Source organism: Lepidochelys kempii, chromosome 1 (genome assembly GCF_965140265.1).
Source record: "Lepidochelys kempii isolate rLepKem1 chromosome 1, rLepKem1.hap2, whole genome shotgun sequence".
Lineage (NCBI taxonomy): Eukaryota > Metazoa > Chordata > Testudines > Cheloniidae > Lepidochelys > Lepidochelys kempii.
The window spans coordinates 226752281-226767531 of NC_133256.1; the positions used below are offsets into that span (position 1 = coordinate 226752281).

The 15251-nt window shown below is 40.2% G+C and overlaps 1 protein-coding gene across 7 annotated transcripts in view; it reads right to left on the bottom strand.

The window, feature by feature from the left end:
* The window catches only part of PRR5 (proline rich 5), a 130563-nt gene that overhangs the window by 37306 nt on the left and 78006 nt on the right, over positions 1 to 15251 (bottom strand). For all 7 annotated transcript variants that reach the window (XM_073316435.1, XM_073316414.1, XM_073316396.1 and 4 more), the window contains 4 exons: positions 11801 to 11849; positions 10750 to 10807; positions 7416 to 7507; positions 4513 to 4653 (listed from right to left, as the gene is read on the bottom strand). In XM_073316435.1, the coding sequence (XP_073172536.1) occupies positions 4513 to 4653; positions 7416 to 7507; positions 10750 to 10807; positions 11801 to 11849 (340 nt within the window). The remainder of the gene's footprint in view (positions 1 to 4512; positions 4654 to 7415; positions 7508 to 10749; positions 10808 to 11800; positions 11850 to 15251) is intronic.

The following is a 15251-nucleotide window of genomic DNA, read 5'->3' on the forward strand; positions in this document are numbered from 1 at the left end:
AAGTTTACCCTCTAGGAGGAAATGCAGGGACCAACTTCATTCCAGACCTTCTCACTGAGAAATGCTCCAAAGGGACTATTTTCTCCTTTGTGGTAAGTCTTCTGGGTTGGCTGCAATCCAGCAAGGCACTTAAGCATGTACTGAACTTTAAACATGCAAGTAGTCCCACTGAAGGCAGTGAGATTACTCATGTGGTCAAAGTTAAGCATGTGTTTACATGCTTTGTTAGATTGGGGCCTATATGTTGAACAAGTGTCAGAGTCTCTCATGACTTCCCACTCTTCTTTATAAACTTACATTGCCCCTCCATGAAGAAAAAGTCCTGTGTTATTTTGTCTTCCTCTGGCCAGACAGGGCTCCAGCTACCAATGAAGAAAGGTACATGACCAATACCAAATTTACCCCACACCACAAACAAATCCCATTGCCTTCAGAGTGCTTCTAGTCTTTGATCCAACCAGATGTAATGGATTGTACATGTCTGTATCAAATTATGGTCTTCCACTGACAGGGAAGCTTAGTGTAATGCCTAATTCCCAGAAGGACTAACACAAAAGAGTCATCAGTGGTAAGTAACTGTGTTCCAACCAAGGGGGCCCATCCCCTGGACCAACGTTTTGCTAGAGAGAGGAGCCAGCCGGAGGGAATTGCTTTTCCCAGTTTGAACTCTAGATGGCTGGAACTTCCCAACTAACCATGGGACTAGAATCTGCAGTTGATTAGCTCGTCACCTGACAGAGGGAACAGAAACATTCTGTAAAAGCAGGATCTGCCCCGTCTCTCTCCACCCCCTAATCTGATCACTGCCAGAGAATGGAAGGACCACAGAAGGGGCCTTCCTGACTGACACATGGAGTGGGTCCAAGGGCTCAGACAACTGAGCACGGATTCAAGTGGGGAGACCATACAGGCTTTTGTGTGTTGCCTAAAGACCTGTAAGGAGTGTACCTTAGGACATGTCTGAACAGGGATAAAACACCCGGGGCTGGCCCGGGTCAGCTGACTTGGGCTCGCAGGGCTCAGGCTCTGGAGCTGAAAAACTGCTGGGCAGACGTTCAGGCTCAGGCTGGAGCCCCAAGCTCTGGGACCCTCCCATGCCACAGGGTCCTAGACAGGGTGACCAGACAGCAAGTGTGAAAAATCAGGACAGGGGATGGGGGGTGATAGATGCCTATATAAGACAAAGCCCCGAATATCGGTACTGTCCCTTTAAAATCGGGACATCTGGTCACCCTAGTCCTAGAGCCCAGGCTCCAGCCTGAGCCTGGAAGTCTACAAAGCAATAAAACAGCCCCATGAGCCCAAGACAGCTGGCATGGGCCAGCCATGGGTTTTTCTTTGCTGTGTAGACACACCCTTAGAGGCCCAGATCTAGAAACTGATTTGATGCTGCCCAGTCCCAGCTGGCTTGGAAGCACAAAGGCTGAGTCCAATTAGAACAGACTTGTGATCCATGAGGGTGACTCAGACAGGTCTGTAATACTCTCCATCATTCTGGGAAGTCTGAGCATAAAACTTTATCATGTGATTTGTAATCTTGCATGAGAACCAGACAGTTGCATTGTTATCCTTGCCCCACCTCTACCCACAACAGGGTTGAATCTTACTCAACAAATTTAAAACACTGCACAGTTGCCTCTAAATGTACAAAAAAATAGCTTTTGTTTTCTCTGATGTTTCGGTTTGGGAAACATTCTTCCTTCTGAATTGACTATGAGCTTTTATAAATGTAAACAGAGAAACTGACTCATTCCCTGATCCTCTTTGACACTAAGCCTTTGGTTTGGTTTCACCTAGATTTTAAACCGCAAAGCCAGGCAACTATTGGCAAACAACAATTTTTGTCACTATCTTCCTGCTGTATGATTATAAGTGAGAGATTTACATGAATAAACATCCAGGGAGGAATACATCCCCACGTAATTATAGATTTAAATCAGTGGAGTTGCACAGGGGATGAATTCGGCCTTTTCCTTTAAATAAAAAAAACAGCGCTTATTATCCTGTGAATGTTTCCTGCTGGAGGACAAGGGAGGGGTGCAATAAACTTCCCTGCAGCACTGTTCCTGGCAGATCATTCCATCACCTCCTTTGAATTTTCTAATATACGATGTTATCCAGCTCCTATTGCAGTCAATGAAAGTCTTGCCACTGACTTCAATGGGAGCAGGATCCTAGCAGCGGCTAATATTTGATTCTTAAAGGGGAAGGTGAAAAAAATGAAAACCAGTGTTTAACACAGTCTGAAAAAAAGTGAGGGGTGTTTCATAATCTGGGAGCACCAGCTTTAGTAAGAGTGCTTAAAGTGTGCTCTCAGTGACCCAGCTTAATTTTTATCTTTTGCCAGGTGTGCGACCTCCCCAACTTTAAGCCCTGCTGAAATAATGTACCTAGACAACTGTGCAATATGGTACTGAGGAAAAATACCCGTTCTTGATCCAGCAGAGGTCATGAAGCATGGGATTTGGTTACACTTATCTCAGTATTACCCATAACAGAGTAATATAGGTAGTATCATTGGTTGTTAAATTATGCAGCCCTTAAAATACGATCAGCCACAGTATTTGATTCAATGACCCCAAACAGCAGTGAAAAAGTATTTCCTTTCATTTGTTCTTAATTCATCTGTATATAAAAATTTACTAACCACAACGTCTCAATTGCCCCAGTTTTTAAGAAGTGCCACCTTTCCCTTTAACATGCATTCTGTTGTGATTTTTTTCTTTCATCAAGTGTTCACCAACATACACATTCTTTGAATATTTTTCAAACTAGGTGCTGCTTTTCTTTCTGGATATCTTATTTTTCTTCCGACAGTTTCCCTGGTTTCATTTATTTGTATTAAGGCTGTCGATTAATCACAGTTAACTCACGCGATTAACTCAAAAAAATTAATCACAATTAAAAAATTAATCGTGATTACTTGCAGTTTTAATCGCTTCGTTAAACTATAAAATACCAATTTAAATTTATTAAATATTTTTGGATGTTTCTCTACATTTTCAAATATATTGATTTCAATTACAACACAAAATACAAAGTGTACAGTGCTCACTTTATATTATTTTTTATTACAAATATTTGCACTGTAAAAATTATAAACAAAAGAAACAGTATTTTTCAATTTACTTCATACGAGTACTGTAGTGCAATCTTTTTATCGTGAAACTGCAACTTACAAATGTAGATTTTTTTTGTTACGTAACTGCACTCAAAAACAAAATCATGCAAACTTTAGAGCCTGCAACTCCAGTCAGTCCTACTTCTCGTTCAGCCAAGTGTTCTTAAAATGAACATGTGCTGAGTCATCATTCGAGATCGCTATAACATGAAATATATGGCAGAATGCGGGTAAAATAGGGCCAGCGACATACAAATCTCTCCCAGTCACAAATTTAATTAACACATTATTTTTTTAACAAGGGTCATCAGCATGGAAGCGTGTCCTCTGGAATGGTGGCTGAAGCATGAAGGGGCCTACGAATGTTTAACATATCTGGCATGTAAATATCTTGCAATGCCAGCTCCAACAGTGCCATGTGAACACCTGTTCTCACTTTCAGGTGACATTATGAACAAGAAGTGGGCAGTATTATCTCCTGCAAATGTAAACAAACTTGTTTGTCTGAGCAATTGGCTGAACAAGAAATAGGTCTTAGTGGACTTGTAGGCTCTAAAGTTTTACATTGTTTTATTTTTGAATGCAGTTTTTTTTTGTACAATTCTACATTTGTGAGTTTAACTTTCATGATAAAGAGATTGCACTACAGTACTTAGGTGAACTGAAAAACACTATTTCTTTTGTTTTTTACAGTGCTTTTAAATAAAGTGAGCACTATACACTTTGTATTCTGTGTTATAATTTAAATCAATATATTTGAAAATGTAGAAAAACATCCAAAAATATTTAAATGGTATTCTATTATTGTTTAATCACCCGATTAATCGCACAATTAATTTTTTTAAAATCGCTTGACAGCCCTAATTTGTATCTATGTAATTTTCTCCTTAGCCCTAGTTTCTTGACCAAGGACTTGATAAATATTTAAAGAAAACACCAACACCTAGAATCTTACATCTGTGACTAGCAAGCAATTTTGACAGAATTTGTTGACATGATCAAATCTGTACTAAGCATTATGATGAAACCACCAATCTCCAGAAATACTAGTGCATCAGCCCATAGCACCCCTTGAAAGTTGTGTTACTGCCACAGATATGAACCTGATACCAAAACTTTATGCATTTAGGCTCAATTTTCAAAAGTGGCTTCTACTTTTGGGTCCCTTAATTTTTGCTTTGCACAGTTTGAATTTCCACAAACTCCACTTTCAGCAATGTTGAGAACTACAGTTCCATGACTTCACCTGGACTAGTGGATGCTCAGTGCCTCTAAAATCCAGGGTCGAGATGTCTCAAACTGGGCACCCAAAAAATCAGCGGCCACTTTTGAAAATGTTGTCAACACAGCAAAGAAAGAGAGATTTTTAAAATATAACCCAAACTCCTTACCTGGAGTATTAGCAGCATCTGAATAATTGAAGGTGGAACCCTGGCTCTGGAACGTGACAGGGCATCTTCTAATTTAATATTGAGGGTTATAATGTTCCGAAAGTGCAGGAGAGCCAGCTGACGAACCGAGGGCTCCTTCCCCTATGAACAGAATCACCACAATAAGGATGATGAGCCATTTAAAAACAACGGTCAGAATCCCAAGTATAAGTGCTTTTCTTAAATCTTTACGAGTAGTAGCAATGGTAAATTCAATGCAAATTCAAAGGAAATATTTGGGATAGTCAAAAAACAAAACAAACCAATCTGTAGATCCACAATCTTTGTGTGGACTCACATGATACTTCCGTATGACTTGTCTATCATTGCCATGGACTGAATTATTTAGTCTGTAATCCACAAATCCGTCCGAGACCTGGCGTGGCAGGGTGATACTGGCCCTTTGAGAGGGAGCAAGGCCGGTGTGCTAGAGCCTTATCAGCACACTCCAGTTTGGTCAATTAATTGTGTTTACAAGAGGGCACTTCTTGATATTAGGGGAGGAGAGACCCGGTGAGTCAGGGCCTGGGTCAGTCAGGGGAAGGATAGGAGGGGAGAGCTGCCAGAGCCAGGAGACTTTATGTGGTGCCTGGGAGAAGGCTGAAGGCAGGACAGCAGCAAGACGGGTTTGCTGACTGGTGTCCCCAAGCCAGAGCACCGGGGCTGGAGAGAGCTGAAGGTCAAAGAGCACCAGAGGCAGTTGCCTGCTGGCTCTAAGCCAGACAGCCAGAGCCAAGGACCAAAGACGACTGAAGGCAGGGGAGCTGCAGAGGAGCTTACCTGTTGACTTCTCCAAAGCCAGAGCTGGACCCAGAGAGCTGGACCCAGAGGAACAGTGAAGGGGCAGAGGGAATGAGGGATGCTCCCAGGAGAGAGGCTGCGGGGGTTCCCTCAGGGAAGAGCTGGGTTGCACTTCAGCTGGAAGGGCTGGGGCGGCTGGCTGTCCAGCGCCAGAGGGACAGACGAGGACTGTCAGAGAGTCCAGGCACGGCCAAAGGACAGTGGGGGAACCTGAGGCAAATGTTGCTGCAGCATGACATCCAGCCAGGAAGAAGTGTGTTAGTGGTAACTTTGCCACATCTGGATACACATGTAATCGGGGCTCTTTCCTGAATTTACACCCTGTAAGAATATTTTGGAATCCTAAATACAGTAGTATAAAGTTTTAAGAGTATTTTAACAAGGGCAACGTTTGAATTCCTGTTTATTTCCTCTGACTTGTGTGCAGGGTGGGAATTCACACTTTGTCTAGGTTTGGGACTTCCCAGCCCTGCCCAGTGGTGGCTCCACCCTTCTTTAAAATTCAGGGAATACTCAGCACAGTGGCAGAGCTAATGGAGAGGGGACGACCAGCCCGTGGATGGCCTTTAGGTTTGTGTGGGGCACCTTTTCAAGTCAATAGGTATAATTGCAGGTGGGTACCACTAAAGGCCCTTCGGCCCCCTAGTTCCTCCACTGCTCAAAACCTGCCTGTGCTACTGTCTCAGCATACAAGGCAGAAGCAGAGCTGATACTTCACATCGTGATTCCATGCAACTACTTCTTCTCTAGGGAAGACCTCAGCTTCTGCCCAAAGAACATGTTTCTAGCAGCAATAGCAGCCTCTGGCTTTGTCTGTACTAGGGATTAGCCCCCATTTCCTTGTCTATACTAGGGCACTAGGGTTTGCACTAGTGTAGTTACTTCAGTTGGTGACATACGGGCTTATCCCTAGGACATACAGGTCCTCAGATACACATTCAGATTCCTCTGAAAATCCCAGTCACAACTTCCACAGAAAGAGAATGGGACTTGTGTTTCTAACTTACCTAGGAGCAGATTTTCAAAGAAAGTTAGGCACCTAAAGATGTAAGTAGGTGCCTAGTGGGATTATCAAAAGCACCTAAGTGAGTTCAGTGCCTAATTTCCATTGATTTGAGAGGGACATAGGTAACTGATTTATCTAGCAGCTTTTGAAAATCCCACTAGGTGCCAAAATACTTTTGAAATTCCACCCAATATTCTGATTAGTTGGTGATTGTACTGGTTTAAATGGCTACACATGGCACAAGTCAGTGGACAATGTGGCCCTGTATGCTTTACATGCTTCAAGGAATTTTTCAGATGTTTCCTTTACTTGCAGAAACAACATATTTATAGTTTCAACTTTTCCACAGAACTAGGATTTTGTGCCTGCAAGTGCAAATGATCATACTGATAGCATTTAGACACCCAATGAACTGATTTATCAATTAATTGTAGATGCAAAGTTAACCCTGCAAAACAGGAGGATGTTTCTGAAAACCAGGCCCTTTTTCCCCACAAGGAACTCAAATGCCTTAAGTGTGTATAAAATGATTTCAGGTAGAATTCTCTGCTGGTGTGAATTAGTGCAACTCCACTCACTTCAATGAATCTGAGCCAATTTACACCAGCAAAGAAGTACAGCAATAACAAAACTGGAAGTGTCTGAAAATGACTTACAGAGTACAAAATTTTCCATTGACATTTTTAACACTATACTAAGTGCAGGCACTTCAGATTATACATGCAGGAGGCCTAGCTGGAGATGTACATGCTGAAGTCAACACAGCTGTGCTTGCTTCACTGATTGCCCATCTTCATTTTACTATTCATATCCTTTTGCTGTAGTGTGAGCTGACATAAGGACTAAACATCCTCATTGCATGCAGTTCCTCTTTTCAAAGTTCCCCCTTCATGTTTTTCACATGAGTACTTCACCATTCATGCAAATGACTTGACTTTACAGAACACCTGCACTAACAGATTGGCCCCTCTGGGATAGTTTGACAGTTGTGCCAATTTGTTGATCAATCCATCAAACGGCTTTTTCTGGATTCTAAAGTAACAAAGTAACAGTTCACCTGCACAGGATAGAAAATAGCCTGAAGCATGGGCAGGACGTCACTGAAAAAGAAATCCCAGGTTTCAGCTAAGGTATCCAGCAGCTTCTGTCCTGTAAAAACATAAGTGCTTCACTAACTTGTTTTATGTTGTGAACAGTTAGTCAGTGGCATTGACTGAGCAACACAGGAAATGATGTGTAATATACTAGTTCCTGCAGAACAAAAGGGGCTCACTGACAGTTATTTTAGAAGTATCTCTCCCGCCTGTACATAGGATCAGTCAGTATGTGTGTCTTTTGGATCACACAATTAAACGCTCTGACTGAATAGAGGGACTTCCTGCACAAAGCTTAGTCAGAGAGCTCCTGTACAGAATATAACAAAGCCAGACTGCCCCCGCCTCCTGCAGTAAAACTCCCTGGAGGGAGGATAGGGGATTAAATCACTGAAGATCCCCACATGGAGATTCCACAACATTGTTCCACCCCTACCCCAGCAAGGAATAAGCCGCGGGGACCGTCTGAAAATTCCAGGATCTGTAGGAAGCAGTGCAATGCTGTCCGTGTGGTTGTGTTGTGTCCAGCTGGAGCTCGCCCTTGCAGCCCAAACCCCTCATCCCCAGCCCCACCCCAGAGCCTACACCCCCCTCCCACAACCCAATCCCCTGCCCCAGCCTGGTGAAAATGAGCGCGTGAGCGAAGGTGGGGAAAGGCGAATGAGAGAGGGAGTGGGGATAGAGTGAGAGGGGGCAGGGCCTAGGAGAAGAGGCAGGGCAGGGGCAGGGCAAGGGTGTTCGGTTTTCTGCTATTAGAAAGTTGGCAACCCTATTCCTGCTGGAAATGTGTCTTTACCTTAGCTCATCTCTTATATTTTGTGGGCAGTCTGCTCAGCACCGTCTACTTTGTAAAGCAATGAATTTCAATGCAGCAACAACAGTGACTCAGAACAGCTGCTCCTCTATCTGAACAGTAAACTGCATTTTTCCAGACAGGCCTTTTACTGTGGGATGTGGAAGCATGCTTAGAATCAATTGGTGATTAGCATATTTCACACAAAAGAATTTGACTTTCATGTCCTCTGAGAACGTTTGTTTTACTGTCAAGCAAAGGCCGTTGGATTTCCTACAGTATTTGCAGGGATAAAGGAAACTCAGCTCATGTAAACATAGGCCTGATGTGGTCATTCTTGTATGAAACAGACACATAATATTTTCCATGATCCCACAATATTTTTACACCACACACATTTTAATGACCTGTTTAAGTAAACTATATATGGCATTAAATCAAATTAGCAATCTAGCCTAAGAGTTTGTTGACATTTTACACATGCAGCTAGCTTCTCCTGTAACTGAAATGAAACTCAGAAACCTTGCATTTTAATGTTTGTTTCTCAGTTTTGCATCTTAAATATTAATGATATTTTATATAAATCTAATATCAACTTTTTAAAAATGTACCTATACAGTGTGATTTAAAAAATTGACTGGTTTCTCCTTTTGATTTACCAGTTTGAGATTGAAAAATCTGATTTATAATTTGCAAGCAAGCTGTGAAAACCTTGAAACCCTTACAGTCCAGTTGTCTGTGATTTTGTAGGGGTTATGTTAAATAATTAAAGCACTCTATGTTCAGCTCTAGAGGAGTTTGAGGAATGTAATGTCAAATATGTTTTCTGTTTGCTGTGGTCAGGGGAATTGTCTTTTCATTAACAGATTTGGGTTCAATAACAGTCTTGATCCAATCAAATAAGCAGACAGCAATGAAAGGTCACATTTAAAATTCAGAGATAGCTGTAAGTAATGCCAATGGCTTTCACCAGGAAACTGATCAAATGGTGTATTTAGACTAAGAGGCATTTTGACATTGTGGGGCAGTTGAAAGAAAACTGCATTTCTTTAAAACTGTCTTGGATTCCAAAAGGTTTTCAGATGTTTTATTTTATAATCTATATTCAGAAATTACTTCACCCGCTAATGAAATATAGCTGCCTCTGGGTGACACAGCCAATTTAAAAATCACCTCTAACTGCTGCACAACAGTGTAGGCCATGGAATGAAGAATATTGTATTCAGGTAAAATAGCAGCTGGAGGCTAGGTAAGCAGAATGTATTTGACCATACTATAATTCTGCCAGTGAATTTGTCCTAGCAATTTTAAGAGGTTTTTTTTCTTTCTGCATTCATGTAGACTCATTAAAAGACTGATCTGACAACATCTCTACTGCCACATTTACATATCTCTAGTGAATGCAAGTGAGAGAAACTAGAGTGTTTGTGTGGAGAGATAGGGCCATATTCTACTCCTAGTTACACTGATGTAAATCTGGAGTAATTCCAGTGGAAAACTGTCTTCAGTGGAGATACTCGAGATTTATACTGGTGTACAGGTGAGCAGAATCTGGCCAATACTCTGAAGTTTTGTTCCTTCTCTATGCATTTAATTTACTTAATACTTGGATTGATTCTTTCAAATATGAAAGAAATCTCAATAATAGCTGCCTCAGTTAGGTGACATTTATAACCACTTTAACTGAAGACAGAGACAAATGGAGCCACGACAACACAAAGGGCCAGCTTCTGACTTCATTAATGCCAATGTAAACCCAGAGTAACTCTACTAAAGACAGCAGAATTACTCAGGATATACACAGGTGTAAGTGAGATCAGAGTGTGTTCCCATGACTTTTCAGCTAATTGAGATTGCACGGTTTACATTGTCATTTAATAAAATATTGTATTCAGTTTTCCACAGTCATTTAATCTTAAACAGGTTATAACTGGATGAAAATGTAAACATCCGAACACGAAGTTTGGTTAGCTGATGTGCTAGACAAACATTTCTCCTTGGTGGAAGCCAATAGGAACATGAAACTGTAAGTGACACTGGAACAACCTGCTGTTATGGGACCTGATCCAAAGCCCATTGAAGTCAGTGAAAGGAATCTCATTGATTTCAGTATGCTTTAGATCAGTGGTTCTTAACCTTTACTGCAGCCTGCACCCCTTTGGTTCTAAAAATATGTTCTCACACCCCATATCAAAAATTGTTGAAGTAGGTCAGTTCTTTAAACCTAGGTCTGTTTTTTGTTTGTATATTACAGTAATCGTTAAAAAAATGTATAATGTTAAAAAATACAGAGGTTTGATGAAACAAAGTAGTTGTACTTACGTGCCTGTGCTTAATTTGTGTTTTCAATGATTTACCTTCTAAAAAAAAAAATAATCAGGCATGTCTCGCACCTCCAGAAAGGGCATCTTGCACCCCCAGGGGATGCGTGCACCCCAGGTTAAGAACCACTGTTTTAGATCAAGCCCACTGAACAGCTGCAGCATTGCTGAAGTCTGAGTTACCTTCATAAAACCGGATCTTGTCCCTCAGTATTACCATGCCTTTTGTAAGCAGCTGATTCTGTAAATAAAACACACACACCTTTTATTTCTACAACTCCGTATTTCTTGGAAGCCATTGCGGATTTTTTGTTTTGTTTTGTTTTGTTCCCACAAGAAAGCTGGTTTAAGGGTTGCTGTTGATTAATGGAGTTTTACTTCTATGTCCATCTTCTTGTTTAAATCTACTAGGACATTTGTAAAATGATGATGATGATCATATTCTTAGCCCTTCCAGCGAATAGCAACTTCCATCTGGGGATATCAAAGCTTTTTACAAACATTAGCATAAGCCATACAACATTTAATCAGCAAGGGAGGTAAATTGTATTTTAAAAGTAAGATCATGTATAATTATTAATAAATGGCTTCCTGATTAATTATACCACAAGAAACTTGAGGAATCCCACAGAATTTTTACCTACATTAAATATTTGGACCCTATTGAAAAGGATCCGTTTAATAAAAATCTGTATTAGGCTGAGATTTATTATATTAGATGTGGGCTTTCACTATAAAATGAAATATTACAACCAAATCTCATCAGTCAATAAATGCTCATAACAGGACCTGATCCAAAGCCACTGAAGTCAATAGGAGTCTTTCCACAGCCTTTAGAGAGCTTCGAATCAGGATAATAGATCACGTCAGAATATTGGATAAAATAGTATTTATAGGAATCCCACTGTAACAGTTAGGGGCAAATCTTATCCATTTTGTAGCCATGATCTGAATCCTTCCTTTATAAGTGACCCCAATAAAGTTCCTTAATAGTGTCCTTAAAATACATGTGGTACAAAGACCTCTGGTCAAGTATTTCAGTATCTGACCTGGTATGAAATTTCAACCAATGTGACATGAAAATTGATGGAAGGGGAACAGATCCTATTTTTACCCTTAACTTTAAGATAACAGAAAGATAAAGGATTGGCCTACTACTTGTTCAGACAAACAATTTTACTCAGCAGCACTGACAAATGTAAGAAGCTAAATGAAAAACGAAAACCCCACAAACCTGCAGGTATTCAGTAAAAAAGGATCCCAGCTCAGTTTTCAGTAGTTGCCTGTATTAGAGAATAAAAAAAGAATTTATACAATCAACAAATTGTACCCAATGTACATTGTGTATAAGAGAGGAAGACTGCTGATCTTACAAAGTGTTTTAAGTTGTATATCTTTCCTTCCAAAAATGTTTAATTAGAAGCATATTAAACAGGGATAACACTCTATAATAAACCCTTAAACCAACATCTCTAAATGCTCAGAAATATTTATTGTAGGAGATTTAGACATATTAATGAATATAGTTATGGTACAAATACACGTATGTCTGGAGTCATTTTCTTAACTGAAAGAAGAGAGGCTGAATTCTGCCTTCAGCTGCATCGGTGAAAATTTAGTATCACACCACTGAAGTCACTGGAGTTACTCTGTATTTACGCCTATGTACCTGAGACCAGAATTTCACTTCACTTCCACTTCAGAAATGGAAGAATATGAAAAAGCTTAGCATTCTATGCTGGTATGTGGCTCTGAGCAATCTGGCCAATTTAGAAATGATGTAATTCCAAAGGAATGAGAGTTTGGCTTGCCTTAATGAGGTGCGCTCTGAGTTTTTTGAGCTCTGGACTGCAAGTTTGGGCCCTAAGAGACTTAAATAACAAAGTTGTGCAAAGTGTTCATAAAGAAACCTGAAACCCCAGTGAAACTCTCTGGGTTTTGTGACAAGCTTGAAACTGAGCCAAGTGTCACAAACATCCAGAGTGAATCTGGGTCATTTAAATTAAAAATCCAAGTTTCACACGGTGTCAGTGCAAAATCAGGTTAAAATGCAGCATATCACTTTGAGTTCGGGGACTCCTCCAAATGAGAGCCTCTAAGCCAAACTGTGGGAGTGCCAACCTACACAAAATAAAATTCCCATAAACCACCATCAAATGAAACAACTGAATTCCACCAGCTCTAATGCCAGAACCAATGTAAGGTGAAATTCGCCCTTGTGTAGAGAACCAGCACAAGGCCTATGCAGCAAAGTCCCATGATGCATGTTGGGTGCTGAACAATTCTGAGAATCTAGTCACACCTTTGGTTGCTGAACACTTGAAAATCTGGCCCCATGTGATCACTGAAGGAGCTCAGTACGACTTTATGTGAAATTAGGTTAAAGACCCACCTCAATTAAATATTTTGGTCCTTACTGTGGTTGTACAAAACAAGTTTCATTGTATGTGAATGAAGACACTGTTGTGTATGGTCACCTTTCCCTTTCATTTATTCTCTTCTTCTGGCCTTGAAAAATAATTAAATATATATATATATATATTTTTTTAAAAAAACATGCCCTATTTCTGAAGCCCAGACCACTCCCCTCTATATGCTCCTCTTCTGCCCTATCTCCCCCCCCCCCCCCCATCCCGATTCTGCCTCCTGGTGAGTAGCTTACTTTCCAAGCAGGCCCATTGACTTCAATAGGACATGTCATGGAATAAGGCACTACTCAGTATAAATAAGGTTGGCTGAATCTAGTCTATAATGAAAGGACAGTAAATTTCCACAGAGATTTTATTTCTCATATGAAAGAAACACCACCACTCCAGACCTCACTCTGCAATATAACCTTGGTATCACAGCTCAGAAAAAGAATATTGGAGACGTTATATGGCAATCTCTTGCTTTATTTCAACCTTCCCTTCAAGTTACTGGCTCTTCAAACTCCAGTCCCAGCTTCCTTGTTGATTCTATTAGGTGGTTTGTAAATAGCTAATTCATAGGCGGCTTCATACCTTGATTAGATGTGATGGCTAATTACTGGAGTTCCAAAAGTTGATTATAAAATGGCATTCTCTTGATTAGAAAACTAACCCTAGGCTCTGATGAACTAAAATTTTGGTACTTAATAGTTCAAATGAGAAAGAAATAAAGCTAAAAAGTACACAGCCTGCATTTACATGAGCAGCATTATGGATGCGTTACTATCTCTGCTTACAGGGTAAAGGCAGAACTGAGAGCACAGAGTGCTTTCTCCCCTTTGAATCTCTAATAATACGGGTACTTTGTTGCTGACTTCAATTAATTATCCATGAAACGCTGAGGTCCTTGGGCAGTGTTAGAACACCAGTGTTTGATGTTCTCAGTACCTGTGCTTACTAATAAGTGATCCAAAGCAGAACCGAACCCAACAAAGTTGTTTGCAAAAATGTATTTCTTTTCTTTTTTTTTAACAAAATATATTGTACTAATCCATCAGGCCATGGGCAATGGTCAGTACTGAACAGCTATGTCTGACTACACATACTTCTGTGATGGAGTCCAGGTAAAAATGCTGATTAAATTCAAATGAGATTGCTGACCAGATATGAGACCTGATTTTTAAACAGCTGTGATTTTACCAAGAGCCATTTTGCACTCCTGTGAGGCTTGTATCTTTTTGGCTCTAAATCTACTCTGTCTGTTTAAAGACTTTACAAATTAAGATGCTAATATAAACTCACATAAAATACACTTTTATATCTTCCTGCTGCTTCTTCTTTGGTTGACTCTGAAATTAACTCCTAAATGCTACTCAGAATGAAAAAAATCTAGTTCTTTATTATAGCTGACCTTTACTTTATTAGTTATTAAATTATGAAAGATGCGAAGAAAGATTCTTTTATCAGGTACAAAATCTTTCAACAACTGAGGAAATGCTGCTGAAATTTGCCTTGCTTGTATCCAATTAGCATCCTGAAGCTCAGAGGAGAGGCAGATATACATCATCTTTAATACTGGCTATCCTGCTTCCTCACGGTTTCCTCTTCCTTAATTTTTGAGGAGTGTAAATAATGACATCCAACTAAAGGAATAAGAAAAGAGAACTCCCGCAGGTCTCCACTATATGGTTATTAATATCACACAGTTACAGATACAAAAAAAGAGTTAAGCAGAGAGATTCTATATATAGGTTTTCATGAATGATTTTTTATTTTTTTTAACTTGGCTGAAAATTAAGGTGAGTATACTAGCTCAGTGGTTTGAGCATTGGCCTGCTAAACCCAGGGTTGTGAGTTCAATCCTTGGGGGAAGGCGGGCATTTAGAGATCTGGGGCAAAAATTGGGGATTCATCCTGCTTTGAGCAGGGGGTTGGACTAGATGACCTCCTGAGGTTCCTTCCAACCCTGATATTCTATGAATTATGGGACATTACCTTAAGCCTTTTCTCAGCCAAACTCCCATTGAACCAACTGATAAGGACTGAATAAAAGCTGTGTTAAGGAGTTCAGGATGTAAATCAATTATATTTTTGAGCTATTTCTTCCCTCACTTAAACCTGTTTTACAACGATGTAACTCCACTAGAGTCACTCATCATTTACAATAGTGCAAGTGAAGTAAAATCAGTCCCTTTGGCTCTAAACGTAATTTACGTCCTCTTTAAGGCATCTTTACACTTCCATGGTGGTGGAACGGAGCTTTGGTATAAATGAAGC